The sequence below is a fragment of the Paralichthys olivaceus genome, chromosome 5 (genome assembly GCF_024713975.1).
Source record: "Paralichthys olivaceus isolate ysfri-2021 chromosome 5, ASM2471397v2, whole genome shotgun sequence".
Taxonomy (NCBI): domain Eukaryota; kingdom Metazoa; phylum Chordata; class Actinopteri; order Pleuronectiformes; family Paralichthyidae; genus Paralichthys; species Paralichthys olivaceus.
Window position 1 is genome coordinate 1,629,482 of NC_091097.1, and position 27,990 is coordinate 1,657,471.

Consider the following 27,990-nt stretch of genomic DNA (forward strand, 5'->3'; position numbering starts at 1 on the left):
TACAGTCCAGAACATCCTTTTATTCAATCAAGTAAAGGTGTTGCTCTTTTCAAACTGTGTTTTTAATCATTATTATGGAAAAGAAACTGTAATTAACACATGCATTTCACCATGGGCTCTGGGAGGTGTGCCTGAGGATGGGACGCTGCTCTGTGGGAGGAGGGGGAGGAGGAGGAGGAGGAGGAGGAGGATGGGTGCTCGTTTTGGGAGACGAGGGGTGAGGCCGACCAGGGGGGGGGGGGCGTCAAGTCTACACGTGAGTAAACTCGAACCCCAATGCATCCTACAAAACGTGTTAAAGACAAAGGAAGGAAATTAAAGAGAAATAAAGGGCGGACGGTTCTGCCACAGGGTCGGACACCTCCTCTCACCACACACACACACACACACACTAACTCTGCTCCTCTCTGATATGGCTTCTCAGCTGTGGCGCGTTCACTTGTCAGGGCTGGACTGGTAATACTGCTGCTGGCTTCATTCATGGAGGAGAAGAAAAAGCTGCACGTTGTACTTGTACTTTTGTTTTGTCTTGGATTCTGCTGGTGGAACTTCAAGGTGCTTTTCCTCTACAAGTCACCAAAGTCTGTGGGTTTTACAGCGTTTGGAACCACGTCCCTTTGGTCGATGGCGCGAAATCCTCTCTAATGATTGTGCTAAATCTGAGCCGCTCAGTCTCCGTGCTATGGAGCCGGTCCGCTGATATAAGGTGCTTCGAGTTATTTTTTTCCTCTTTTTTTTTTTTAGTATTTTTAAATTTTAAATAGCTGGTCTCACTCAACCACTAGAAAGGTGCATAATTGAAGAGTCTCTCCGCAGCGACTTCCTGCTGCCTGATAAACGCAGTAACAATGACAAAGAGTAACCGAAAAAAAATCCAAATTCAATTATAAAAAAATAAATAAGATAGAAACGCAGGATTACAAACAAACCTGCCTATACAAGCAGTCCTACAGGTCGCCTCCCCTCGCCAAGGGCCACAACCAAAAAGTTCCCATGAGCACTTTCATCCCTCGTACACTTGTTGTTGACCTCTCCCGGGGCAGGGGCGGGGGCGGGGGGGGGAAACGTATTCGGGGCCCCTGACCCAGCGGCCCCCGTCCTCAGCACAGCCCAGAGCCCCGTGGTGTAATTTGTTCACTTACATTAGCTGTTGAATGGAGAAGCTGAAGAAGATGGGTATGGTAATACAATGTGAAGCGTACAGACAAGAATAACATGTGAGCTAACTGCATTCTGCTCAGACAAAAAAAATCTTTGCGTATTTCTTGTTTTTTTTTGTTTTTTTTTGTTGGGTTTTTTTTTGCCTTTTTTCTCGTTTTTTTTTTTTTTTTTTAAACCCCGCCGTTCGGAGAAAGGGAGAAAAAGGAGGGAGGGGATGGAGGAGAAGTTTACGCAGCTACAGACTACTCCAGTGTCCAAGAGAGACAGAAGACAAGATACAGAGGAAGAGAAGAAGCAAGACAGAAAATATCTTTTTTTTTTTTTTTTTTTTTGTCTTTTTTTCAGCTTTTCTTAATTATTCAACAATAAAAAGAGAAACTAAATCACACCAATTTCCTTTAGTACTATGTATACTGCTTTAAAAAGCTCGAAGAAGAGGAAGAGAGAGATACAGGAGCGTGAAGGAGGGGACTTTTCTTTTTCTTTTTCAAATGGGCACTCAGGATTACAAGATGGAGTCTGTGAACAAAAGGCACTTTTTAGGGACAACCTTTAAGATGCTCTGAGTCTAAATCACTACATCACCAAACGAATATTTATAATCATTTACAGGGGGGGGGGGGTTCGGAGGGTTGGGGTGGTGGTGGTGGGGGGGGGGTTGCATGTGTGTGTGTTGGGGGGGGGGGGTTCACATTCTTCATTTTCTGTAAGAGCCAATGACAGCGTTCCTCTGAGTTCGCTGATTTTCCCGCTCGCTGAACCAACCAGACGTCAAAAACCAAATTTAAAAAAAAAGAAGATAAAAGCTCCCACAGATCTCGTCTTCATCACGAGATGAAACCGTCTGGAGGAAGATGGAGTTTTTTATTTTTTGTCTCTTCCCTACAACTTCCTGGTGTAAAGGTTGGGGGGGGGGAAAAATGCCTTTTGTCACAACAACCTTTTCACACATTGAACCCCTCCCCCCTCGGTAAATACAAAAAAAAAAAAAAAAAAAAGAGAAATAGAATAATGCATGTTTTTCCTAAAAATTTGCTTTTTATGATAACACTTAATTTGTTTATTATTATTTATGTATAATAGAGATTGAACGTACTTTATTCTTTACGAAAGCACCAGTTTCCATAGTGATATATATTTTATGAGTTGCAAAATTGTTCCTTCAGCCCTCCCACATTTTGAAAAGCAAATCATGAGAAATTTTAAAAAGTGATATAAGGAAAAAAATAATAATAATAAAACAGAAATTAAAAACAGTTTTTTCCCAAACTTACGTACAAAGACTGGGATTTTTTTTTCTCGCCATATTTAGAGTCCCAGAGCGCGAGGACTTTAGAAACAAAAAAAAAAAAAAAAAAAGACGTAGAGGGTTTTCCCTCTTTTCTCGTGACACCCTCGAACAATCGCTAACAAACAAACAAACACAATTCCTCTACCAAGGCATTGCACATGGCTCAATCAACATACATCATTTAGTTTCAAGAACAATACTTCCCATCAAAACAAGAAAAAAACAACAAAACCTAATCTGATCTTTTTTTTTTTTTAAATCCTCAACTACATTATCTTCGATGTCTATGTTTCTATTGTCGGGTTTTCGGTGGATTTCCTTTTTCTTTAACGTCACTGAACGTGCGTGTGGGTTAAGAGACTTTAGCTCAAATCAGCAGTTTTTGAGATGCATCCTATGACTGTGCGATGTACGCCATGCTTCAAAAAATAACTAGACTGCCACAGAGCTTATCTTGCAAATAAAAAAAAAAGTATATATCTATAAATATATATGTGTATTATATATAAAGATGCTTGCGATTATCTAGTGAGCTGTCACCGTTTCTTTCTCCTCTCCTGACATAGATTTTTCACCATTCACTATAGCTTATATGTGAGAAAAAGAACCTGAATTCATGTTTGACAAATTGCATAATGGGAATACAGAGGCACTTCCATAGATTAGAAAAGAAATCACCGTAGCCATTGTTTACGTCTTTACTCAGCGGAGCTAGTTCTCTCTACGAAGCTGATGAGATGGTCGCCGGTCGTTTTGGCCGACTACGTCGTGTTTCCCTGCAGTGAAGAACATGGCCAGGCAGTCCAGTTATTTTGTGAGGTTGGGTGGGTGATTTTGAAATACGGGAAATAACTTAAATCAGTCTGAATGTGTGCGGGCTCGTGGCGGAACGTGATTCAAAGCATAAAGGCCTCCTCAGATTGTCTACATTTAAGACTTCCCTTTCGATTCAGGCGGGCACCGGGGACGTGTTTTAATAGTGAGTGGTCTTTTTTTACGAGTTGTGTTCAGGGAAGTGATCTGTGCTCCAACACGCCAGCGACACGTGCACTGACCTGGAATACTACGTGGTGGTCGACCTATCGTTAATCTCACGGGGGAAAAAAAAAAACAAACTCACGATGTTGGCTGGCATGATTGTTTTAGTGCAGTTTTGATCTTTAAGGGCTCATCGATTCACTATAGCTCGTGTGGGGGAGAGGGAGAGGGAGGGAGGGAGGGGGGGGGGGAGTGCTGGTGTGTTGTGTTGGGGGAGGGGCGCGCGGGTTACCGTAGCCACCCAAATCCTTAAAAACCTGACCCTGTGCACCTGAAGGAGAAAAAAAAAAATCGGGGGGCACACATGTGATCCTCCTACCGGGAAACCCCTCTGGGAAAGAAACAGCCAGATATGTCACATATTTCATTTTGCTCCGCAGTGTGGCTCGCGCTGCTCTTGGAGCGGCGGCCCGTCTGGGAGTGTAAACAACAGGGTAAACTTTAGGGAGACAGAAAGAAGAGCTACTCTCTCTTTTTACTCTGGGTCCCGTCTTCAGCAACCTTCCCTCCTCGAGTTACAACATCGCCGTCACCGCCCGGTCAGCGGCCGAGCCTGGACTCACGTAGGAGATGCATCGACCTGCGCGGCTCAGCGGGTTAGTTCCCAGACGATAGAGCGTCCTGTGATTGTCAAAACCCTGCACTGTGCTCCTGCAGTGCAGCAAGTGGCAAATGGGTTCATCTGGCACTGAGAACAAAGCAAAAACCACGTTCAAAGTTTGGCACCTCGGAAAATACGCTAGTTCGATTCTTTTACTGAGAGTTGCATGAGAAATAAAACCGTCTGGAAGCAAATGTACGAAGCTACGGGAGGTTAGCCTAGCACGGAGCCCGGCTGGGTGGAGAAACGTCCCTGGCTCTGTCCGAAGATTACGAAACACAGCGATGACGCGGACACACATGTTACATAAACGTTGTGTTTGTGCCGTTTACCTCGTGATCGTTGCAGCGACAGACAAAACAACTTTAACGATCAAATCTTGTCCCGAATTTCAACAAACTGTCGGATTGCAAACTTTTTTTTAAAAATCCTTATAAATGCAACAACTATCTTTCTTGTCGTATTCTTCCTTCACACTAAGTATTTCCCAAAATGTCAAAAACCTTCTCTTTGCGTTTTTTTCTGCGTTCCACTATTGGATCCAGGCGAGCCGACCACCCTGTCTGCGCCGCTTCCCCTCTCACTGTTTCTCTGTAAGGTGCTGTCATTCAAATATAAAACAGTTTATAAAATAGTACAAATCCAAAAAGGAATAAATTCAAAAAAGAGAACACACAAGAGAACAAAATTCATTCATCTGCATTACAAGAGGGCAAAAAGGGGAATTCGATAGCTGCTGTCTAAAGTCCGTCGGTAATGATGCGCGCACGCACGCACACACACACACTGGTTCTCAGCGCATGTGTGTGTGTTGTCTCTTTTGGGTTTCTAATCAAATAGGTAGAGAGAGTTCACCGGGATTAACTTTATGTTGCATATAGAAAGAAAATATGATAACACAACACCACCACCTCTAAATACTACGATCTAAAAGGTGACACTGGGCAACTGTGTGTGTGTGTGTGTGTGTGTGTGTGTTTTCCATTGTACATGCATGCTGTGGTCATGGCACAGATTGTTGTGTGTGTGTGTGTGTGTTTGTGTGTTTGTGTGTTGTGCGGGGAAATGTGAGAATGAGCGGAGGCCAATGATTTGTCGAACTGAACGATGGGGTCGAGGACACGTGAAGGCGTCTTGTACCTTTTCCTCTTTAAAACTCTTGACAGGCAAGTCTGGTTTACCTCCCATGCCTTGTAGGTAAATAGTGCACATCGTTAAGATTAGTGTTAATTGATTGGGCTTCTTGTAGTGCAACCCTTAAATCAAGAAATGTTTTGGCATGGTCTCTCTCTAGTTAGTAGTAAGGTAAACAGGGGCTTTATAGAGTCAATGGTCGTTCAGAGAGGGAGAGAGAGAGAGACGTTAGTTAATTGGATTTTGTTTTGGGTGACGACAGGAGCTCGGACCGCAGCTCTCGTCAGAAACCTAATCGTCTTTGTATTTGACCGGGCTGTAGATTCACGGTGGGCGTGGCTTTGTGGGTTAAAATGCTTCATCTGGAAAAATCTTGATTTCGTTGGACAGCGAGTTTTCTTTTCGTTACACGATCCGTCCCGTCCTCACGAAGGAGGAGAAGAAGATGTGTTCATCCTCCCGTGTTGTGCTGGTTCGGTGGTTGTTGTTTTTAATTCTTTTTCAGGAGAGATGCCTGTTTGTTACCGTTTTTGTGCCCCTTACTCCTTCCTCCATCCTGGCATCCCCTTGTCCATCCATTCATCTTTCCATCTTTCCGTCGTTGCTCAGAACAGGTCCTCCCTCTGACTGGGTGAATGAGTCCGGAGTTCCTCTGCTGCACTTTCCCGTGTGGCTTGGTTTTATTTTGAATCAGGTGAGACGTACTGTCAGGGCCGGTTGGGCGGTCGGTGGGCGTTTGGGTTCGTGGACAATTATCATCCTGCGGGTTGTTTCTCTGTTTGCTTTTTCCGATTGTAAAGAAAGAATACTAGTTGCTGGTTTGTGCACAGATCTTGTCAGAGGAACCAAGACTGAAAGAGAGAACAGAACATTTACGTTAATGTCAAAACCTTTTTATCCAAACCACTGAAGACATGAAACTGTTGAGTTGGTTCAAAAAGTCAGAGAACGTAAACACTGCGTTGTTCATATGTGAAATCTGGAGAAAGTCCAGTTCTCATGTCAAATAAAAGTTCTTGTACTGTGAGGGTATTTCTTCCTTGAATATGTCTCCGTACACTCGCCCGCCCTTTTGTTTTTAAATACAGTGAGTGTCAGAACAGTCTCCGTCCATTCTGCCTCTTTTGGACTGAACTGGCGGACGTCGTGGATCTGGACGGGCAGCGAGTGGCTGCTAATGGCCGAGCAGCAGCAGGCGGATAGCAGCCGGGCTCTCGCCGTCGCTTGTGCGACCCTCGCGTTGGGTTCCTCCCGCTCAGCGTGAGCAGGGGGCACGAGCGGGTCACCGTCGCTTGCTGCTGCTGGCCGCCCCCCGCTCGGCCCGCAGGGTCTGGCGCTGCCGGCTCACGTGCCAACATTCTAGGAGTCGAGCCTTGGAAACTACTCGGCGCCTCCGGGGACGCAGCCTTTTGTTTTGTTTGACTCGAACAGGTCACATGAATACCCCCCCCCCCCCCCCTCCCCTCCTGCCCTCCCATGCTCCCCTGGGCACTGTCCCAGCAGGCCGAGGGGCATTGTAACTTCTCCCTTCTTAGTTACTCTCCCTCTGTGCACACACACACACACACAATCCATCTATCTCCTGTGAACACTCCCTCTAAACCCTTGGCAGCAGACAGTGACCGGCCTCTTTTCTTCCCCCCCCCCCCCCCCCCCCCCCCCCCCCCCCCCTCGAGCAAACCCCTTCTCAAATTCAAGATCAACTGGCTATGACATCATGTCTGGTTGCCGGGGGTGACGAGACGGCTGGGACGTGACTTCTATAAGGTCCAAAACTCTGACGCTCCATCTCCCTCCTGTCTCCCCCCCCCCCACCCCAGGCTCCGTACCCCCAGTATCTCGTTTCCCTTCCGCTCTGGCTGCATCTCCCCACGTTGACCACTTGAGGGCACACGGAGACCACCGTTGTCGTGGCGAGCCGTTCCCCGGCCCCGTCCTCACTTCTGACATATTCTTTGTTTAGTGATCAATCTTTTCTTTGACTGGATCATTAATCTTTAGTGTCTTATTCTGACAGGCACATGCAAACAATTAGTGCTGTGTGTTTGGAAAAGTAAAACCACACTTCAGACATTAACGTCCCAACGAGAACTGAACATCAATAAGCTTTTTAAGAAAAGCGTCTGAAGACACGCTACACGGCCAAAAGTACGTAGATACCTCTGTACATGTGTTTTTATTTACGTGTGGTGCGGGGCTGATTTCTGCGGTTTGGGTGGGGCCGCTCATAACGCTGCAGCGTATAATGATATTTAGTGTGTTTCCTGTTTCAACATGACAACTCTCCTGTGGGAGAAAACACAGTCCATTAAGAAATGATTCTCCCAATTTGGTGCGAATTTGCAAGTCGTCTTAAATTACCCAGCATCAGCGAATTAAGACGATATGTTTAAAGATGGATGTACCGTCCACGTGCCCGCATACCTTTGAGCAAGCTGTGTATAAAACATCGGGGCAAACAAAAATGTTGGTAGGTTGCAGGGAATAAAGAGTATAATGAGCATCAGGAGCGAGGGAAATGGAAAGAGAGGAAAAGTGAGAGAACGGAGGGCAGAGAAACAAGGGAGGGGATCAGCCGAGGCAGTTTCAGATGGTTTCCATGTGTCGAGGAGCTGAGCTGAGCTGAGCTGGCTCCAGGCGGGTGTGGTTGGACACTAATGAGAAAAGTACTGGTGGTAATGGAGGAGGCATATGAACGAGGCACAGAGCGGTGAAAGGGAAGGAACGGAGAAGGTGAAAGAAGGAGAAAGTAAAAGACGGAGAGGAGGAATAAGAAGGAGGAGGGCAAAAAGAGGAAAGGAAAGGCTGCAAGGAGAGGGAGCGAGAAAAGACGGCGAGGGAGAAGCCTTGTTGCCTGAAGGGTCGGCTCCATATGTGCCAGATAAACAGTTGAGCACAAATGGTAAACCACACACATACAGTGAAATACAGATGTAGAAATGCACTGTGGGATACACAAGAGGAGAGGGGGAGGAAAACCAGCAGCAGGTTTCAGGGAGGGAGGGAGGGAGGGAGTCAGAAGTATTTTAGGGAACTTCCACACAGTTAATAAGTTTCCTGAGATTGACCAGCATTCAAAAACACACGACCCAAACTCGTACCTGCGTCTGCTGCGGGATGTTCAGAAAGTTGTTGTCCCGTGATCCGATGCCGACAAACCTGTTGGGAGCTGTGGCGCCTGGCGTGGAGTATGCTACGGAAACAAAAGAGGAACAAAACAGTCGTCAGCGCACAGGGACACAATCACTACAGCAACATCCTGAAGAATCTTAGAGGAAAAGAAAGACACATCGGGAAATACATGTGCACTGATTCGCTTTCTGGCCAAAAGTGGGAATAGAAAAACCGATGCTCCAACCACACGACCACGTTTCCGTTTGAAAACACATCAACTCTGCTACAGATTCGCCCGGCGTCCACACTAGAGCCGAGAAGTTTGGAAACGCTACTTGTCCTGTTGTAGTTTGAAAACCAAAGATGTTTGGAAACTATGACATAGACGCTCACAGCCGGCTTCTGATTGGGTCTTTTCGGTCACGACATTGCCTTCGCTGATTCGTTCCCTCAAAAAGAAAACTCACCGACCAGCTCCACTGCGACTCACTATCTATATCTATCTATATCTATCTATATCTATCTATATGTATCTATCTATATCTATCTATATCTCGAAACGATTAGACGAGCCGAGACTTAGTCCGACACATAAAACCCCAAATAACTACAAAGTGCTGATATTAGTTTTGTATGAATTGAACACACTTTGCTAGCGAACATCAGAGGTGATGTTCACAGACTGTAAATGTAGAAATAGATATATATCAGGTAGATAACAACATGTCTCTTCTTCCTCCCACTGTCCAGAAATTAAAGCATACGAGTCCGCAGGGTAGCGATCGGGGGATGGAGCCACGGTAACAAGGTCCAGCTGATACACGGTCTCGACCAATCAGGAGTCAATCATGACTCGTCTTTATATCATCGAATAAACTAATTAAAACTAAACTTATCAGAAACAGGAAAGATAAGAACTACCTGAAATGACAGAAACTGTTTGACGCGCACTTTGACTTTTTATTTAGGTCCATGTCAGATCCACTAACATGGAGGACGCAGGGTCGATCACATACACAGCAGCCAACCACCAGATGGCGATCAAGATGCTGTGGCTTCATTTATACGGAGCGGTCGTGTCGTCCATCTTTGTTTACAGACTATGGTGCTGGTAGGTTTAGCTTCTCCCCCTGAATACTGTCTTTATGCTAAGCTAAGCAACATGAGAGTCGTATCAATCTTCTCATCAAACTTCGGGGAAGAAAGTGAACGAGCGTATTCCCCAAAATGTTGTTCTATGGTTTTAACATTTATACAGTTAACCCACAGGATCATTATGGATGAATCATAAGTAAATATGGATTTTAGGTCATCAAAACTCCACAGTGAAGTTTGCCAAAGTCTGGGAAGCAAACCAAGTTCTCCCTGAGCGGTTAAGTAGCGTTGATAAACTCAGTTGGAAGTGATTGAGCACACCAGAATCCTGACAGAGTTTCAGTCAGGGACATTTAAAACCCAATGGCATCAAAGTCTCTGACAAATTTAGGGCAGTTTGAGGAAGGCACCCTACGGACTCCAGAATTTGAATCTGGCTGAGGGATTCAGGATGCAGAGTGCGGACTTGTGCATATGTAAGGAAAGGGAGAAAGGACAAGAAGAGGAGCGAGACAGACAGAGAGCGAGAGAACTGGGAGAGTGTGGACGACCAATATACTGTATATATTTGTATTTATGTGATTCTAAGGACTGGAATAACATACATAAGACATAGAAGACTCTGAGACGCTGACTGGGGGGTAAAACAAAAACACTAAATTTGGACGAAAGCTAAAAACAAAAAAGTGCTCCATCCAGTGCCCCTCTTATCACAGGTGAGGAAGACAAGTGTGTGGTGAGAAAGCCCCAAGGGCGGACTGCTATCACTCCTTCACCTTATACACACACAACCCTGTAGTGCTCGACAAAATCAAACTAAAAAAATCCCACCAAGACGTTAAAATCAGCTCAATCAGTGTCCCAGTTTACACTCGAATGTTTTGGAGTCCATGTAAATCAACTGCCCTAAATTTGTTCCCTTCACGTGTACGAATCAATTAATAGTCAAAGTCTTCTCAAGTTTTTCCGCAGGATTTGCTGATAAGTCCAGCAGGAGAGACGAGAGGAGGACTCGGAGAAGAACTGGGGCGCCGGTGCACCTTCCACTCAAGACAAGAGAGCGATGGGGCCTAATACAGAACCCTGATGAGCACCACAGACGTCCATTACGACAAACTCTCACCGAACCTCTACTACACTGAGCTCCACTGTATATTCTGCTCTGGCTTCCATGGTCTTCCCAGGGTTAAGGGAGGTGGGATGTTGGATACACAGGAACAGTGATGCCACGAAGTCGGAGGAAGAACAATGGCAGGGGTCTTTTTTTTTCTGGAGAGGGTTTTGGGATGTTCAGATTTTTTATTTATTTTTTTTTTGCTGTTGGTTTAGTTTTGACAACGGTCTCTGCGGGGTCACTTACACGGAGATGCGGGCGAGGAGAGTCCGCCGTCAGGGGGCGTGCTGTTGGGTTTAGAGTCGGGCATGGGGAGGGGCACTGGGCGGGCCACTGGGGGAGGTGGAGGCAGCAAGAAGGAGCCTGGCATTTTGCTCTGGCCGCTCCCGTTTGGCTGCAGACAATACAAATAGGGTCAGGAGGGCGACATGCGACAATCCGCAGACACGGAATGAAAAAAAAAAAAAGAGGACGTAGCTCGGGAGGCCGAGTCCAAAAAAATATCCATGACGGAAGGGGGGGATGGTGGGAGAGGAGGTGGTGGGAAACAACAACCAAAGGAATGATACATGTGGACGGCATCTTTTATGGAGGTGTGAAAAATAATAATCACCACAGGCATTGATAGGAGTGGGAGCTGAAGGTGAGAGGTTCCACGAGGGAGGTCCGTGGTGGGTGGAGGAGGTGTGGAGGAGAGGAGTGAGCAAATTATTTGACGGGGGGGGGGGGGGGGGTTCGTCCGGAAGATGGCAAGAAATCAAAAACCATGGGAGAATACTCGTCTACACAAGCACAACACCACCAACGATAGCAGCACCGAACAACAAAACTCCAAACTAAAATCGTAACAGCTAGAAGATGAGGACAGAGACACGATGACACAACACAGGACGGGAATGCGTTGACTGAAGTGCGCTGTGACTGATTCACTCTCGTGCTCATGGTTGTAACTTCTGAGGGGTTTGGGTGGAGCAAAAGGAAAAGTAAAAATAAAAAAAAAAAGGGGGGAGGAAGGGGAACATCAGGGTCTGAAACAGCAAACGGCAAAATGACACAGACAAGACAATACACAGATTTGTCGACCAGCTGCATAAACACACGCCTGCTGTGTTCGCTCGTGTTGCACTCTGTGGGTTTATTCATCTGTATTAAAGGTGCATATACACAGAACAATATGTTTTTGCTATGCACTGTTCTTTAACCCATTTAGACCCGGTTGAGAGTTGATGCAATACTTGCAGGAAAGGCAAAATGCATTGTGGGAAATGTTGTTTGTTAGCTCAGCATCTGAGCTCAGGGAAGAAGAAGAAGAAGAAGAAGAAGAAGAAGAAGAAGAAGAGAGGATCTCGCCTCGATTTACAATGAAAGACAAATATTTGTCTCTATCGGCTTCACACATTAAAGTTTTTGTAAAAGTTGACTCTTCAGAAAAACCCTCAGGTCTTAAGTGGGTTTTAAAGTCTCAGGTCTTAATGGGTTAAATCAGTACTTGTCACATAGTTATACTAAAAGTAAAATATCTCAAAATGTGTAATAAATTCAGTGGTAACTTCAACATCATGATTAAAGTTGCTCATAGAAAATCGCTACACACCGTAATAAGCTTCGTAGGCTGTCATAGTGTCGATAAAGAAAGAATTTTAAATATAAAAAGCGTTCCTCCTCCCCGGCGGCGAGGCTTACCTGTCCAGCGGCCTGCCCCGAACCATCAGCACAGACAAACTGCACAAACTCCTTCAGGGGGTCCTGTCCAGGGTGGTGGTGGTAGCGGATGGTCGGGTGGGTGAAGTAGGGGCTAGACTGCTGGATGATGGAGGGAGACGGGAAGTGCAGGGCCGAGGCCGACGCACGGGGACTCCCTGCAAACAGAGACACGCGTCAGAGCAGCACACGAAGAGAGAGAGACGACTCCGAGAGCGAGAGGAAGTCGAGACACATTGAATTCCTGCAGACGGGTGAGATGCATGAAGTCACTAATGAGTGACAGCAAGAACAACAACATCATCGCAACTGGAAACGATAAAAGTTCAAATCTGGTTTTGAAAAATGTCGTACATGAAAGAAACGCTGTTGTTTCCAAGAAAAGCAGATTTTGAGTTAATAGCTATTATGGAGCATTGCTCATAATGTTTTATGATCACGCCAGTAAATCTATGCAGCTTTACGGGGGGGGGGGGGGGGCATTTACACACATTGCCTTCACATGAGCACACTTACATAACACAACAAGTCAGCACCAGTCAGACGTACACACAGACACACACCTGAAAGGGAACGAGTTGAGTAGATGGAAGTGTGAGATCCAAAGAGGCGAGGTAGAAAGAAGAAGATCATTGAATTCTTTTTTGCCAGCTCGCTGTTCTGAGGCTGTGATTCATGGACGTTAATAAAATCTGGCAGTGAAGCTGTTTCTGGTTCTGTTTCTATGACAGAACGAATCTCTACAATCACATTGTCTGTCTGAGTTAATGTTTTCCTGTTATTGGGCTTGAGAGCCTCACATCTGCTCGTGTGTGTGTGTGTGTGTGTGTGTGTGCGACAGGATTCTGACGCTAATGAGCTCAGAATAAAACATTTGTTTTGTGTTTTTTCACCAGAGAAGAAAAAAGAGGAGCCAAACATCGCTGCATATCAGAGAAGCTCGTCCGCTAACGAGGAGGTCGCTGGTCTGAAGCGTCTGAACCCAAACAAATGGTGAATATGATAAAAACACACAGAGAGGAGCGACTTGTACAAGTACTGAGAGTAGCCGCTGCATAAAACAGTCCAGACCTGAAGTATTTGAACAGTTACACATATTTTCTGTCCGTCAGGCAGTTTTAAATATGGTGATGGCTCCTGCACATACAAAATAATACACATTATATATAAAAGTACGTAGGCCACATTTTTAATTCATTCATTTATAAATGAATTGAATGTTTTTTTTCTTTGTTCTTCATTTATAATTCAATTTATTTCTTTATTCCTCATTTTTTCTTTTCACTCTTTGTCGTCTTTGTGTAGTTTGTGATTTTATGCAGATCGATCGTGAACTGAAACTCGGAAGTCGTAAAAAGTACGCGTGTAAAAATGATAGCGAAAACAATCAGAGTGAGGTTTACCTCAGTACTGACCGAACTGTGAGGGAGAATATGAATAATGTAAAACAACTTTATTTGTGTACATGTTGTGTGCAGAGGGACAGAGATGTGTAACTGTCTGAATACTTATGTCCTGGACTGTACGTGGGAGAGCAGCAGTTGTTCGAGCCCGTCCTCCGAACACAAAGCCGCTCTGTTCGACCTGTATCCATCACTAAATGTCCTTGATTTGTATTAGAAGCCTGTTCTCCTCTTGTGCCAGTTCGACACCCCCCACCCTCCAGACCCCCCCACCCCACCAATCCCGTCCCATCCAGGCCCCCCAGCTGCCTGTGTTGGGCTGCCAACACTCTTTGGTGCTCGCATCTCACACATTGTGAGTGTGTGTGTGTGTGTGTGTGTGAGAGAGTGTGTACTTCATGAAGAGTGCCAACCCCACTGCAATACCCCCACCATCCCCACCCCCACCCCCACCCCAGACAGGGGCCTATGCCTCAGAGCCCAGCGACACCTTCCTCCCATGCCAGGCTGCCTGCTCCCCCAGTGGAGCCGTCTCCCTGCTCCTATAGTCCCCCTCCTAATCGCATTAGAGACTGGGTGAGGGCCAAAGGGTGTGGGGGGGGTGGGATGGGGTCGGGTGGTGGTGGTGGTGGTGGTGGGGAGACGGGATCAGAGGGAATTCCTACACCCCCTTCCTTCTCTCCTCCTCCTCAGTCGTCCCCAACCGTTTTATTCTGTCGGATGAGCTCATGACACATCCGACATATTCCCGATGTCTCCATTTCCGTTTTCAGACGTGAACTCCGCACAATGTCCGGACTGGAGTTCCACATCTGAGCCACGATGGAGGCTCCTGTTTCTTTCCTGAGATTTGTTTGGTGTTTGCATCTGTAGAAACTGTTTTCTCACACTGGCTCATCTGGAGATCATCAGGAGTTTTTTACGTTGGAGCTGGCGGGAGAAACTCGGCAGAAAGTCTGGAGCCTCTCGCTCTGACGTTCGTGTTCTCAGCCCCTCCGGAGAATGTCAGGAGATTATCCATCTGATTTTCAAACTGGATGTTACTGATGATTACAACTGTAATAAATCATCTTCATGACTGAACCGTCAGTGTCTCGGTCTCTTAGGTCAAGTTCACATTTGCGCCACTGAGGAGACAAATTCACCAAAACCACCTCCCTCGCTGCGGACAGCTCCGACACGCTCCTTCATCCCACTTCTCCAAACCCTAAATCCCCTCGGAGCTCGTCTTCCACGCAGAACAACAACAACGCTGACGATGTGGTGAGCGCTTTCACGCCAGCGCGGGAGCATGCACGCTCTCAGGGTTTGTGTAAAAAGAAACAAATCGCAAGCGTATAAATCACAACTGCAGGCCGCAGTGAGGATGGGATCTGGTGTGTGCGTGTGTGTGTGTGTGTGTGGAGGTTTGATTTGCTGTAGCTCCATCTCAACAGGCTCAGGGTCTTGTCAACAACCATGGAGGAGGGTTTAATGACACGGCGGTCAACCTCATAGCTTCACATCTGCTCGGTGGCTGAAAAGGCGTTTGATGTAGCCTGACTACAGAACTAAAGCACATGGGGCAATTATCTCCAGTGAACTCCTTTACTGGGTGAATTCACAAACGTGCACGATAAAAGAAAAAAGAGGCAGAAAGAAAGGGGGCATCTCTCTCGCGATCGGCGCTGTGGTGATAAAATTAAGAGCGTGGCGATTAAACGCCGGAGGCCCTGCGGTGGCGTTTGATATCTGATGTTATCACGAGCCGCCAGTTTTTTCGGCCGTTACGGAGGATCAGCTGGTTCGAGCCTGAAACGTGTTCAACCCACGTAGACGGATGAAATTCGAGTTCCCACAATATTAACAAAGAGAGAGAGAGAGAGAGAGAAGAGGAAAGTTGGAAAGAAGGACTGAAAGAAGAAAGAGGAATGGAAAGATAGACCCACAGATGGATCCGCCTGCCTGGGGGGGGGGGGCAACATTAACCCCCCCACTGAAATGTGTATTATATTTATATGTCTATATATATATTTATTTATTTGACTGTGGAGTCAGCAAACTTTTTTCCTGAAACAAACGTTTCAAATCCTGTTGAGATGCGTCAATAACACTTCGTTTCTCACACGGATCAAAAGGATAAAATGAGAGGAGGTGCAGCCGTGCGACCACCTGATCCACTCTATGAGAACCACGGTGACCAGAAACATCACGCACCACCACCACCACCACCACCACCCAGACTCCAGCAGCTCGACCCCAGAGGTCAGAGGTCAGAGGTCAGTGCACACACGCTGCACATCTACCTGCCCGGCTTCAACTTCCCGACCACTCTCGTCTCCCAAAGACAACGCTCCCACGTCTGAACCACGGAGGGGGTTGGGGGGAGGGGTAGGGGTGGGGCCGTGAAGAAGTGAGGGGAGGTTCGGGGGAGAGGAGGAGGAGAGGAGAGGGTGAGGGCGATCGGGGTGAGGGGGGGGTCTGGAGCTGGATTGGTCTCACCTGGTCTCACTCCCGCCAGCATTGGCAGTGGGTGGTGGGTGAACGCCATGCGGGGGGACCTCGTCTGGGAGGACAGGGCGCTGAAATCGAATTTCCCCGGCTTCTTAAGAGAACCAGGCGATGACAGTCCTGGCAAAGAGGGGATCAACAGAATGGCAGAACAGAGACGAGGTTTTAATCAAACATGGCTGCGTTTCTTAACTTCCACTATACTGAAAAAAGAAAAACTTATCAAAACTTTTTTTTAATTTGATTAAACGGATCAAAATGGTCATGACTGAAATCAATGGATTGATCGGTTGATTGATTCATTGATTTGTTTGATTGGTTTAACATACAGATGGGTTCTCACGCTGTCTGTCTCTACGTTCTCATACAGTCAGCGGGACGTCCGTCAGACTGAGAGGTGGGGGGGTCGGGGGGGTGGGGGGGGGGTCCGGTGAGAGGCCACGTTTTGAAGCAGCAGGGGTTCAGAGTGAAGGGAGGTGACGGGAGACAGGTGGAGGGGGTCGGGGGGTCGGGGGGTATAGAGTGAGGAGAGAGGAGAGCGGCACAACTACGGCCGCCAGCAACACAACCACGGCTTCAACTCGCAGGACAAACCACTGATGTCCGAAACTATCTGATCCCAGATCCGCCGCAGCCTGGTGCAGATACACGGAGCGGCCGCCAACAACCAAGCGACCAATCTCTGCACTCGTCCGTAGAACAAACGAGAACCTGGACGTCCTCATATCTGGACAGTGCGAGTTCTGCGGCCTCATATCGCTGCAGAGGAGCGCGCCAGAAACACACTGCACATCAATAGATCCTCTGATGTGGAGCCGTCTGCGGATCTGTCAGGTATTTTATGGTACCGCCTTAAGGCGTATAGGATTTCATGAACACACACACACTCACTCACTCACTCACTCACAAGCTGTTCAGGCTGAGCGGCGAGCACCGGGCAAACCGCCAGTGAAGACAGGATGGGAGAGCGGTAGAGAGATGGAAGGAGTGCAGCAGGAGAGGAGTGGTGACGGCATGGCCGACACACACAGACAAACATATTAAAGTGTCCCCCTCTGTCTATAAATGGCGACCGAGGCCGGAGGACGGCACGAAACATCCCTCAGTTTGGTAAAAACGGGCACGCTAACTACAGGCCCGGCTCACCAGCGGACCAGAAACATGGCCAAAAGTGTGAGAGCTGCAGATAAAAGAGGTTCTCGTCTGTGATCAAGGCCTCGTGCGGCCGGCGCTGAGGGACTTTATTTTGATGTATGGTGATCCAAAGGCACAATTTTGACTTTCAGGGTTTTGAGGAGCTGCACCAAACGGTATATTTGACCTCTGCAGAGAACCGCAACGTTGAATATGAGCTGAAGTAAAACTGTGGAAAGAACAATCCATAAAACAGAGAATGATATAGAAACGTACAGCAGCGTGGACACACAGACCTCATTACTTCCTCCCTGGAACATACCGAGCTCGCGTTTGGTTCAGCTTCGGTTGAAAGAATAAAGTGATAAACAACGTTGGCAGGAGAAAGTCCCATAAACTACTAAACAACACAATATTCACACATATAAAACAAACACACTCAAATAAAGACGTGGGTAATTCCGACATGGCCCAAAGAGATGTGGAAATAGATTTTATGAGCTGAGCATATAAAGTCCAACAGAGCAGATTTCTGAAAAGCTTTCTCTTTAATGCCACACTGGGAAATGTTTTATCGCTATTTACCCACAATGCTCATAGGCAGCATGGGCGCAGCTGTGCTTGTGTGGGCACCGACAAGTATAGAATAAGGGGTGGGCGTCTGCACGTATGCTCCGCTCGGCACACGGCACACGTGACCGCACATGCGGGCGAGAGGAGCGGAGACGCTAAGAACAGGACGAGATGAACGCAGTTTACCGAGAGAATTACGGGAAAATGAATAAAAAAATCAAGAGAAAACATTGTTTACAACCAAGGACGCCAATGAGACGGAGAGAGAGATTCACACGAGAGCTCGTACATGAGGTTTCTGTTTGAGATCAAGAGAAATCGAAGAGAGTTCAAATATGCTTTTTATGTTTTTGCAGAGAAAATGACTTGGGGCTAATGTGTCGGTGACCGAGCGCTGCAGGTCGCTGGTTATCCGAGTCAAAAGCCCGGTGAAACGAATAATAATAATAATAATAAAAACAGAGTGGAGAGGAGAACAGCTGAGCGCTCTTAAACAAAAAAGCGTTCATAAAAAGTTACAAGATGATAAAAAGTACAAGACCGTTTGCTACAGTCAGCAGAACATTAGCAGCGGAGGCTCGTCGTCCATCTGGCTCTGACATCTCACTGAGAAAGTTGCTCGGCAATTTATCACGAGCGACTTAATTTACTGTGAAGTTGCTGAGCCCGTGTGTCATCGCCGAGATAATCGTGGATCGGACATTTGTTAAATCGTAAAGTCGAACTTTAAAACTCAACTTAAAAACATCTGCACACGTATGTTCGGGACTTTCTCCGGAGTTTTTTCCTTCACATATGAAAGATATCTATTGAACTCTTCTACGTGGAAACATTTTTTTTCATCCTGAGATTTATTTGGAAACTTCAGAAACTCACGTGGACCAAACAGAGAGAGTCAGAATAAACAATACAAGACGGTTTCTGTCATTTTAGGTTGTTCTCGTCACACTGACGCATGTTTTCTATTAAGTTCGGTTCAAATAATTCGTCTGATGCTAAAAAACAAGATGAAACGTCACGTTTGACAGATGACTGAGGGCTCTGGCTCCAAAAATATCCATTTAGGCTTCATTTCTGGAGGAAGAGGAGACACGTCGTCCGTCCTTATGCAGTCTTCGTCTATGCTGGTTAGATTTTGAACGTTCTCCATCAATCGGTAACTTATAAATGTCACTGTTCTCGTCTTGACGTCCACTCAAAGAGCTTCACGGTACAGTTTCTATGTCGACGCAGCCGTCAGGTGCGATTCACGGTTCTGTATCTCTCCCAAGTTCACTCCTGCACGCGCAGCGGAGGAGACATGGGATCGAACCGCTGACGTTCTGGTCAGGGACAACCCGTTCCTCTGCATTGCAACCACAGCCCTCACGTATGTCGTGAGTCCTTCAGCTTTGCTGGAGTACCCCTTTCAATGCTTTATGTGTATATGTATGTTGTATTAATATTTTTCAAGTGTGTATGAAAACACACATTTGTACTTGTACATATCTTTAAATACAGTGAGGTATTGCTTATGTAGCATTTAGTATTTCAGTTTATTTTAGTGCCATTCAACCATTCGTGGCTCCTCTACGATCTTCCGTGAGCTGCTGATAGAGTCACAGTAACATACTTGATTTCAACATTTTGGAATCTTTGCTCACATGTTGAAAACAAACAAACTGAATCCTGTCCTGCTCTGGAGTCACGGCTCCGGCTCCTCTGTGGAACATGTGTAGCGATGACCGTGTGCCGCCACATCCCGAGTTCAATCACGAGCAGCTTATTAAACACAAACAGCCTAAAAATTATCCATATTGTTTTTAGTCTCTGTGATTTTCACTAATGAGTCAGTATCTTGGTGAAATATCTGCTGGTGACGAGCAGCAAACGAGGCCCAGATGCCCAATGAAAGCTTTGTCTGATAGAGCAAACAGAAGTTACTCTGATCTCTCGCTTAATCTGTGTGTGTGTGTGAGAGAGAGAGTGTGTGTGTGTGTGTGTGAGAGAGAGAGAGTGTGTGCGTGCGTGTGTGTGTGTGTGTGTGTGTGCAGACTCACTCACTCACACAAACACACTTGCTTGTTCTACATTATTTCTGTGTCCTGGCACTGTACGAGCAGACTGGCAGCCAATTGCTCCCATGACCCTCTAGTCTTGCCACACTAACAAGCTGGCGACCACACAACCCCCTGCTAGCGTGTGCACACACACACACACACACACACACACACACACACACACACTGAAAAGAGAAACACACACTTGTCAATCAGGTAAGGCAGGAAACAACGTACATTATCAGAGTTGTGTCCGTCACATCGTGAGCAACGTCATCTTTACCACACACACACACACACACACACACACACACACACACACACACACACACACACACACCACGATATAAGATGGAATTCTAAATCAATATCAAAATGCTTAGGAGCCAGGTCTTCCCACCACAGAGCAGGAGGAGGAGCAGGAGGAGGAGCAGGAGGAGCGAGCAGGCAGGAGGAGAGAGCGGCAGACTCAATGATGAATTACATGATCACCTGCTAAGCCTCAGAGCTTTTCATTCAGGTAGAGAATCACCTCCGGAGCAGGGCTGAGGCAGAGGCCCCCCCCCCCCTTCCCTCCTCCTCCTCCGCCTCCCTCCACTCATCCTCCAGCCCTCCTCTCCTCATCTCTCACTCCCAACACCGTCACCACCATCACCAGAACAGATGTCTGCTGTAACCCAGTAGCTCCCTTCGCTGTAGACACATGGAGGCGCCATCTGGACCGGAACGCTGCTCCACTCCAGATTGGGGAGCGAGTGCATGTGTGTGTGTGTGTGAGAGAATGTAAATCAGAAGGAAGGGTGCGCTTCAGTGTAGTTTTGCATGTGTGTGTGTGTGCACGCCATGTGTGCGTGTTAGTGAGTAAGCATGTCTCGCAGACAGAAGGTGCCGTGTGCGTTCATGACACACCTGAGTGCCCTGAGTTGTGTTTATTTGGGTCTTATATTGTGTTTCCTGTCGAGTCAGGCCTGCGGCAGGTGGGACGCCGCGGCTTCGAACGCTGCTTCTCCACGAAGCCTCGTTGCCTCTTCTCCGCGTGCATCATCGCTCGCCTGCTCTCTCGGGGCTCCACAACAACATCACAACACCCAAAGCACTTAGCCGACGCGTTCACGCCATCTCGGAAACTCACAACAATGTGTTTTCTTGGATATGATAATGCACATAATCACACAATTAAAATGCAGCGTGTTGTGAGTCAGACAGAGTGCAGCAGTACTGAGGATGTTCTGAAACCACCGGGGAGGTTTTCATCCGGCTACATGTCTGATTTCTTACACAGATTTACAACAGCGTCTCCGAGGCAGACGGGCGGAGGATGTTATGGAGCTACTGGGCAACCAAAAGGCTTTGGTAAACCCACAATGGACAACAGCAGACATCTGGTAGAAACACAACCCCACCCAGCGGCAGCATAGAGAGAGGAGAGGAGGAGGAGAGGAGGAGGAGAGGAGGAGAGGTGAGGACAAGCAGAGGAGAGGAGGATAAATGAAATAAGAAGAGCAAAGACAAGAGAAGACAACAAGAGATGAGAAGAAAAGAGACAAGAGAAAAGTAGAGAGGAGATAGACAGCTCACAGGAAGTGAAAACAGACTTGAATACATTGACAGAGAGAGAGAGAGAGAGAGAGAGAGAGAGAGAGAGAGGACGGAGGGCGGTGTGAGCGGAGCATGTTTACATGTACACACAGTATAATGTTTAATGTTCTAACCATGGTAAGGAAACTGCACTCCATCGTTCTCATGCTTAATCTTCCTCTCCTGCACACTGGCCAAATGGTGCTGCACTGAAAGGCCAAACAGGGGAGAAGGGAAGAGTTAACAATGGAGGGAAAGAAGGAGAGAAACAGACAGAGACAGAGATGGAAAGAATGAGAGAGAGAGAGAGAGAGAGGGAGGGAGAGAGAGAGAGGTGGTTAGATAATGGGCGATGGGGGATTTTAATGTTATGGAGTGCAGCAAGTGTCTATTAAATAGTTACATCATTACTGCTGGCTGTGTTAAAATGGCAGCATGTGAGTGGGAGTTTTAAATTGGCGACTGCATGAGAATTTATTTAAAAAGAATCCCTGAGGTCAAATACTAGATGAACACGACGTCCCCTGTGAACACGCCGCGATGGTGGAGAGTGGTTTTAAGAAAGAGGGTGAATGAAAATGAGAAATAACTGTGGTTCCTCGCGGTGCTGCTGCGGAGACACGACGCAGACGGACGTGGAACGACAACTAAAGGCCTCTGGAGCTGGTTGGACATTTTAGGGAAAGGGCTTTTTCACATAAGAGCCAACCGCTGGTTAGCTTAGCACAAATCGCCTGGCTCCTTTAACGCTCATTAACGTCTTGTTTTATTTAAAGTTTACTTTTTGACAAATAAAATATTGTGTTACAGCTAAAGCTAGTTGGTTTAGCTTAGCCTTTAGCTTAGACTACACTACATGATGGCTCTTCAAAAGTGAGGCTGAAACGTCTTGATCGCCACCTGGTGGCTGACTGCGGTAAAGTATATATAGTATATTTGCAAATAAACTTAACTTTATTATATTCATGGTCAAACCACGGGGGGGTCTGAGAAATGGATTTCCATGTGTTTTGGGGTGATGTGGGTGCGGTGTGGGCGGGGTCTTATCAGGTTTATAAGTGGAGCATGATGATGATGAAGGAGGGGGTCATGTGATGAAGAGAGAGGGTCAACACAGCAGGGCAGCGAGGGCTGTGCTGGAGAGCAGAAATGGTGGAAGGAGGTGAGCTGTGGCTTCGGGTCCATTTCAATTCAGACATTAACGAGTTAAAAATATTTGAGTTCACGTCCCTGAGTGTGTTTGTCACTGTGAGCGACGGCGTCCCACGTGGACACACGTGTAGGACACGTGTAGGACACGTGTAGGACGTTAGTTTGGACGAGGATTTAAAAAGTGATTCGGTGCTGAAACTAAAACGTAGTATAAATGGATCCGGAGTCAGATTGAATCAGACCACGAGGTCACGATGAAGCAGTTTAGCTCAGTTTCAGTGACTTTCTCACTTTTTCGTTTAAAAAAACACTTTTTGACGAATGGACTGTTTGTTCCGACCTGAACTCTTCATCCTTGATGAGAGCGGACGATACATCTCAGTTAATGTGCTCTCGTGTGTCAGTGACTCTCTGGACCGACTGTTCAGCCTCAGTGACGAGCGGGGGCATCGTCAACTTAACCAATCAGCAGCCTGCCAGCAGCGTCAATGAGCCGTGAACGTTAATGTAGCTCGCGGCTAATCGCTGACCCCTGTTGTTTGTCCAGGGAACTCCTCGTTTTTCTTCTAATTTATGAGTAAAAATTTAATTATGCAACAGCAGCTTGAAAACTAGTTACTGGAGTCATTCAAGTTTTTGAAAAGCTTGTTTGTGTCCAAACAAAAAGAATTATCTAATGATTCTTTAACGTGGCTTTAAAAATTTAATACAAGCCTTAAGAAAAACAGTTGCTTCCTTTACAGCCTCATCAAAGCTTTAACCTTAGCGGCAGTTTGTTAATCTCTGCATCTGAATTGACGTGGACCTTGGCCAAGCTTCTGGAGAGGCAGCTGGAACGTGTGCAGAGTGTGATGAGGAGGTGGCGGCGGAGACTACCTGCATCCACGTCGTTAGGCCACCCGCTGGACTGAGAGCTGCTGCCGGCCGCCGGGGAGCGGCCTGAGTAGAAGACATCGTCCACCGGGCTCTCCATCTCGCTGTCGTCAATGGACTTGCGCTTGTTGGAGCTGAGGGGGAAACAAGAGAGGAGGCAGTTTGTTTAACGTTTGACGGAGGAGGTGAGGCAGGTGTGAGGAGGGGGGGGAGTTTTTATTTCAAGCTCTGTGCTTCGCTCTCGTTCTGCGCTTTGTTTTTTTTTGTTTACACATTTTCCCAACAAGTTACCTGACTGTTAAAACACTTGGGTCACGTTGGCCGGGCTGATTTTGCGAATGAATTGAATTTACGTTAACGGGCTCTGACACAAAGTTCAGGACTCCTGTGAGATTTGAGCTTGATTTGATTTCTCTATTCCGAGCTGCACTCAAACACACAGCTATTCCTCCGTTGTGCATCCCGTGCTTGGCTGGATGCTTCGGTTCTATTGGACGTGTGAGTGTTTGTCACAGTAGGAGCTTGTGCTTTATTCTGCATGGTACGCCATTAAAAAGGACGGCACCACTGTCGCATCCCATCTAAAAAGCTCCGTACTGTAACCCGCCTGCATGTTGGCCTAGATTTCTCTAAAACAACACTGATGGTTGAGTGAGGCTCTGAAGAACACGTTGCATTTGTGGGACGTGAAGACAAAGTGTGCGTGTGACAAAAACTGAAAATGTAAAGATTTCACCTCAGCGTTTGTGTTTGTGCTTTAGGTTCTAGCCCAGAGGCGGACGAAGCAACGCAACTGGAGACAGTCAGACACACAACAGGCCAGAATTCATCCACACGGGCCTGAAGCAGCATTGTGCTGGAAACCCGAGCTCAGAAGAGCGTGCATGGCGATGCTGGAATGCATTCCTGTGTGTGTTTGCAGATTCTTATAGACTCACACATCTGCCGCCAATAAAATAAAAGGGGGGGTTTGTGAATGTACAGCGATCCTGAATGTTTATAAGTGTGTGCGTTTGTGTGCATATCTGTGTGACAGCGTGCGTGTGTGTGGCTTTTGTGCGATGTGTGATGCAGGGGTCTGTGTTACATTAGTATCAAGGGAGATATTCGGTAATGAGTGTAACTACCTCCGTGGGAGACTTGCATAAAGCTCCATTTCAGTCCTGCAGCGTAAGACGAGCGGGATTGGACGACGGAGGGAACGGCGGGGTGGGGGGGGGAGACGGAGACAAAGGACACAGACAGTGTGACAGACAGTTCGGTGGGAAAAGTGAGAGGGAAGGAGAGGGATTAATGGTGGAGGAGGAGAAAGGGAAAGAAAGAGCACAATCAAACAGCGGAGCAAGTTCAGCAGGAAGGAGGAGAATTAAGACATGAAGAATATTAGTTCAGAGAAACTACAGTCTGAGTGTGTTAATATTTATGTGTGTGTGTGTGTGTGTGTGTGAGTGTGTGTACCTGGTGGAGGGGGTGGAGGTGATGGAGCGCCGTCCCAGGGTCACCTGGTTGATGTTGTAGTATCCAGGGCTGTCCAGGTCGGCCAGGGAGAAGTTTGGGCCTGTCGCTGTCGCCACGGGGGCTGACACACACACACACACACACACACACGCGCACACACACACACACACACACACACACACACACCAAGAAGAATATCAGAAAATTTGCAGCTTGAAACTTTAAGATAAAGCTGAAAAACTAAAATGATGAAAACTACATGAGTCCAGAACTTTCTCCTCTGAACCATCATCAGGAGCCGCTCACTGTCCTGGTCTCTATGAGCTGCTGAGGGGTTTAAAGTCAAACTATGCTCTTATGGATCTTCTGTCGTGCGTCCGAACCTTCTGACTTCACCACACTCAGAACCAGAACCATCGAGAAGATAGAAAATGAAACTATACATTTTTTTTGGGGGGGGGGACTACTTTCAACTGTGGATTAAAACATTTGGTGAGTCACATTGTGTGTGATGAGGTCAGCATGAACTGCAGTGTGTGTATGTGTGTGTGTGTGTGTGTGTGTGTGTGTGTGTGTTGAGATGTTGTCGATCTCTGGAGAGTGAAAGGAGAATTCAGAGCTGTTACTCACTCTGCGACACGCGGACCAGCTCGGCTACGTTCCACACCCCTGAAGTCACAAAGCAGTCCTGGAAACTCAAGTGGCCTTAAGGGGGAGAGAGAGGGAGAGAGAGGGAGAGAGAGGGAGAGAGAGAGAGTGAACGGATGAACCAAACATGCATAAAATTACAGACGCACACACACGCACATGCGGAGGGAGCTGAAAAACATGTGTACGGCAAAGCCCGACACGCTGCCGGTGTCATCCCATTGAAAACCATGTGTTTTCTATCAGGCCTGTGTACATGTACATTTTGTTCACAACACACAATCAGGCCCATATAACATCCACATGGCAGCTGTACGCTCTGATGTATAACGCACATGTATCATAAACCTCGTGTGTACAGTATATATGTCGTGCACACACACCGGTCATGTGTTGGCGTGTAACAAAGCCCAGTAACTGGTATTTATGAGCCACTTCCTCCGAGTCCATCGACGCAGTAACTTAAACCTTAAAAGGAAAAATCTGTTTTATCACAACGTGGGTGTTGATTTCACAACTTCTGAGGATCCAGCTCCAGAGGACAAGAAACCACTTCCCACAACGTCTCTCTCGGATGTTCGTCGCTCTGTATCTGTCTGCTCCGCCAGGTGTGGCGCTGATTACCGAACAGAGAGCCGACGACGACGACGACCAGACGGCACAAAACGTTTTTCTTTTTGTAAATACAGAGATTTCCTGTGAGTGCAACCCTTCCTCCCTCTCTCCTCCCCTCATCTCTTCCCTTGTCTTTTCACTCTCTCCCTCTCTTAATCTCTTCTTTTTTTTTTTACCTCGATCCCTCATTTTCCTCCTGTTCTCCATCCCTCTCTCCTTCGCTCCATCCCCGTCTAGGGTTAACCACAGCGGGGACAACGCATGAGGTCAGCGCTCAGCTCGGCAGCGGCCATGTGGTTCCCATCTTCCAATAACGTCAGTGTGATTTATGAGTGGCCCGCCACAATCCCAGCACAACCCCTGTGCTACAGCACCATCAGCTCTCCTTACCATAATAAACTTAGACCCAACTCTGCTGGGACACACTCGCACACAGAGAGGCCTGTGTGCAGGGGACGTGTGTGTACACTGTACGCACACGTGTGTTCCTGTGTGTGGATGTGACTGCGTGTAGGCACAGGTATGTGGAACATCTTTATGCTCCGTGTGCAAAGGGAGCGGTGGACTCACCGTTCGGTGGGGGCTTGACGTCTGTGTCTCCTTGCTGGTTCGAGTTGTCTGATTGTCCTGATTGTTCTGAAAGACAAGGAACAGAGAAGAGAAGGAGAGACGGTCAGTCAGGTGGACAGATGTCTGGACACTAGTCAAGGTGAAGGGGGGGAGGGGGGGGGACACGATGGGGAAATGGAGCATTAATCCGTTTTTTCCACTGAGGAGAGACAGACGTGGGCCTGAGATTAAAGACGGGAAGACGCATATTTCCGCTCAGGTTGAACCTCAGTTCAAAGTCATAAAATGGTTAATATTTCTGTTTGTCTGCGACGGTCGCACAAAACGGCTCTCTGTCTTTTACTCTGACCAGAGAGTCGGAGTTTTTTTATATACGTTCCTTTTCCTTCCAAAGCTCTTTCATTGTAAACCTTTCTCACTCACTGTCGATGATTTCAAAATGTACAGTTTGGGGTTCTGTGCAAAATGAAGGCCTGTGACGCTGTGCACTGGGTAAACCTGTCCCAGGAAACCTCGCGCCTCCTCGTGCACTGCTGACTCGTGGGTTGAGGTGTACTAGTAAAACGTCAGGGGACTGTTTGGATTGCATCTCCTGTGTGTTTTGCTCCACATCTACAGGGGCCGGCAGGCACAGAGCTGCCTGCTTCGGCTAGTTTAGTTTGGCCCACCGGCTGCCATTCTTCTTCCGATGCGTAATGCGGCCTCGCAGCGTTTTATGGTTGTATCATATATACCAATTACCCCACAGCACTGACGCTTTAAGGCCGTCGTGGGCCGAGCGTCCCGAGCCAGAGCGCAGCCCCCTTGCAGCCGGCACTAGGGCCCCTGCATCTCAACTTCCTCTGAGCACAAATCAGCATCCTAATCTTGGGTGGCATTAGTCCGCTACGTGCCAGCAGACTGCGGCACCATTCACCCCGTCTGTCTGCTGCCAAGACCAAGACAACAAAAACGAGACAAACAAAATCACCTCAGCACCCAGGGTCAAAAATAGGAGGCAAAACACAGGGATTGAGTTTCTTTTCTCTCTGGCAAACACTCGTCCCTCATTCTGCGGCCGCGAGAGTCCATCCTCGCGTCTTTCTTTCTCCCTCAATCCCTCTCACACTCGTTCTCTGCTTCTCTTTCTCTCTCGTGCTGTCGCTCTGTGAATCCTGGCAGCCATCTTAGCGCTTGGCAGCCATCTTAGCTTTGGCGGTACCCATGCA

At 47.3% G+C, this 27,990-nt stretch overlaps 1 protein-coding gene across 1 annotated transcript; it reads right to left on the reverse strand.

Moving 5' to 3' along the window:
• On the reverse strand, window positions 1-27,987 carry LOC109646064 (nuclear factor 1 X-type-like). The gene is made up of 12 exons (XM_069525239.1): window positions 27,984-27,987; window positions 26,783-26,848; window positions 25,580-25,654; window positions 24,950-25,070; window positions 24,619-24,654; window positions 23,495-23,625; window positions 21,601-21,675; window positions 16,134-16,262; window positions 12,232-12,407; window positions 10,795-10,942; window positions 8,327-8,418; window positions 1-6,076 (listed from the first exon to the last, which is right to left on the reverse strand). Exons 1-12 carry the CDS (start codon window positions 27,985-27,987, stop codon window positions 6,062-6,064), a joined length of 1,068 nt encoding a protein of 355 aa, XP_069381340.1. The 3' UTR covers window positions 1-6,061.
• Window positions 27,988-27,990: the final 3 nt, after the last annotated feature.

Coding starts and splice junctions, on each gene's coding strand:
- LOC109646064 (XM_069525239.1), bottom strand. Junction 25,071..25,579: donor GCTGGTCCGCGTGTCGCAGA/GTGAGTAACAGC, acceptor TGTGTGTGTCAG/CCCCCGTGGCGACAGCGACA. Junction 8,419..10,794: donor CTCCTCGCCCGCATCTCCGT/GTAAGTGACCCC, acceptor TTGTTTCCGTAG/CATACTCCACGCCAGGCGCC.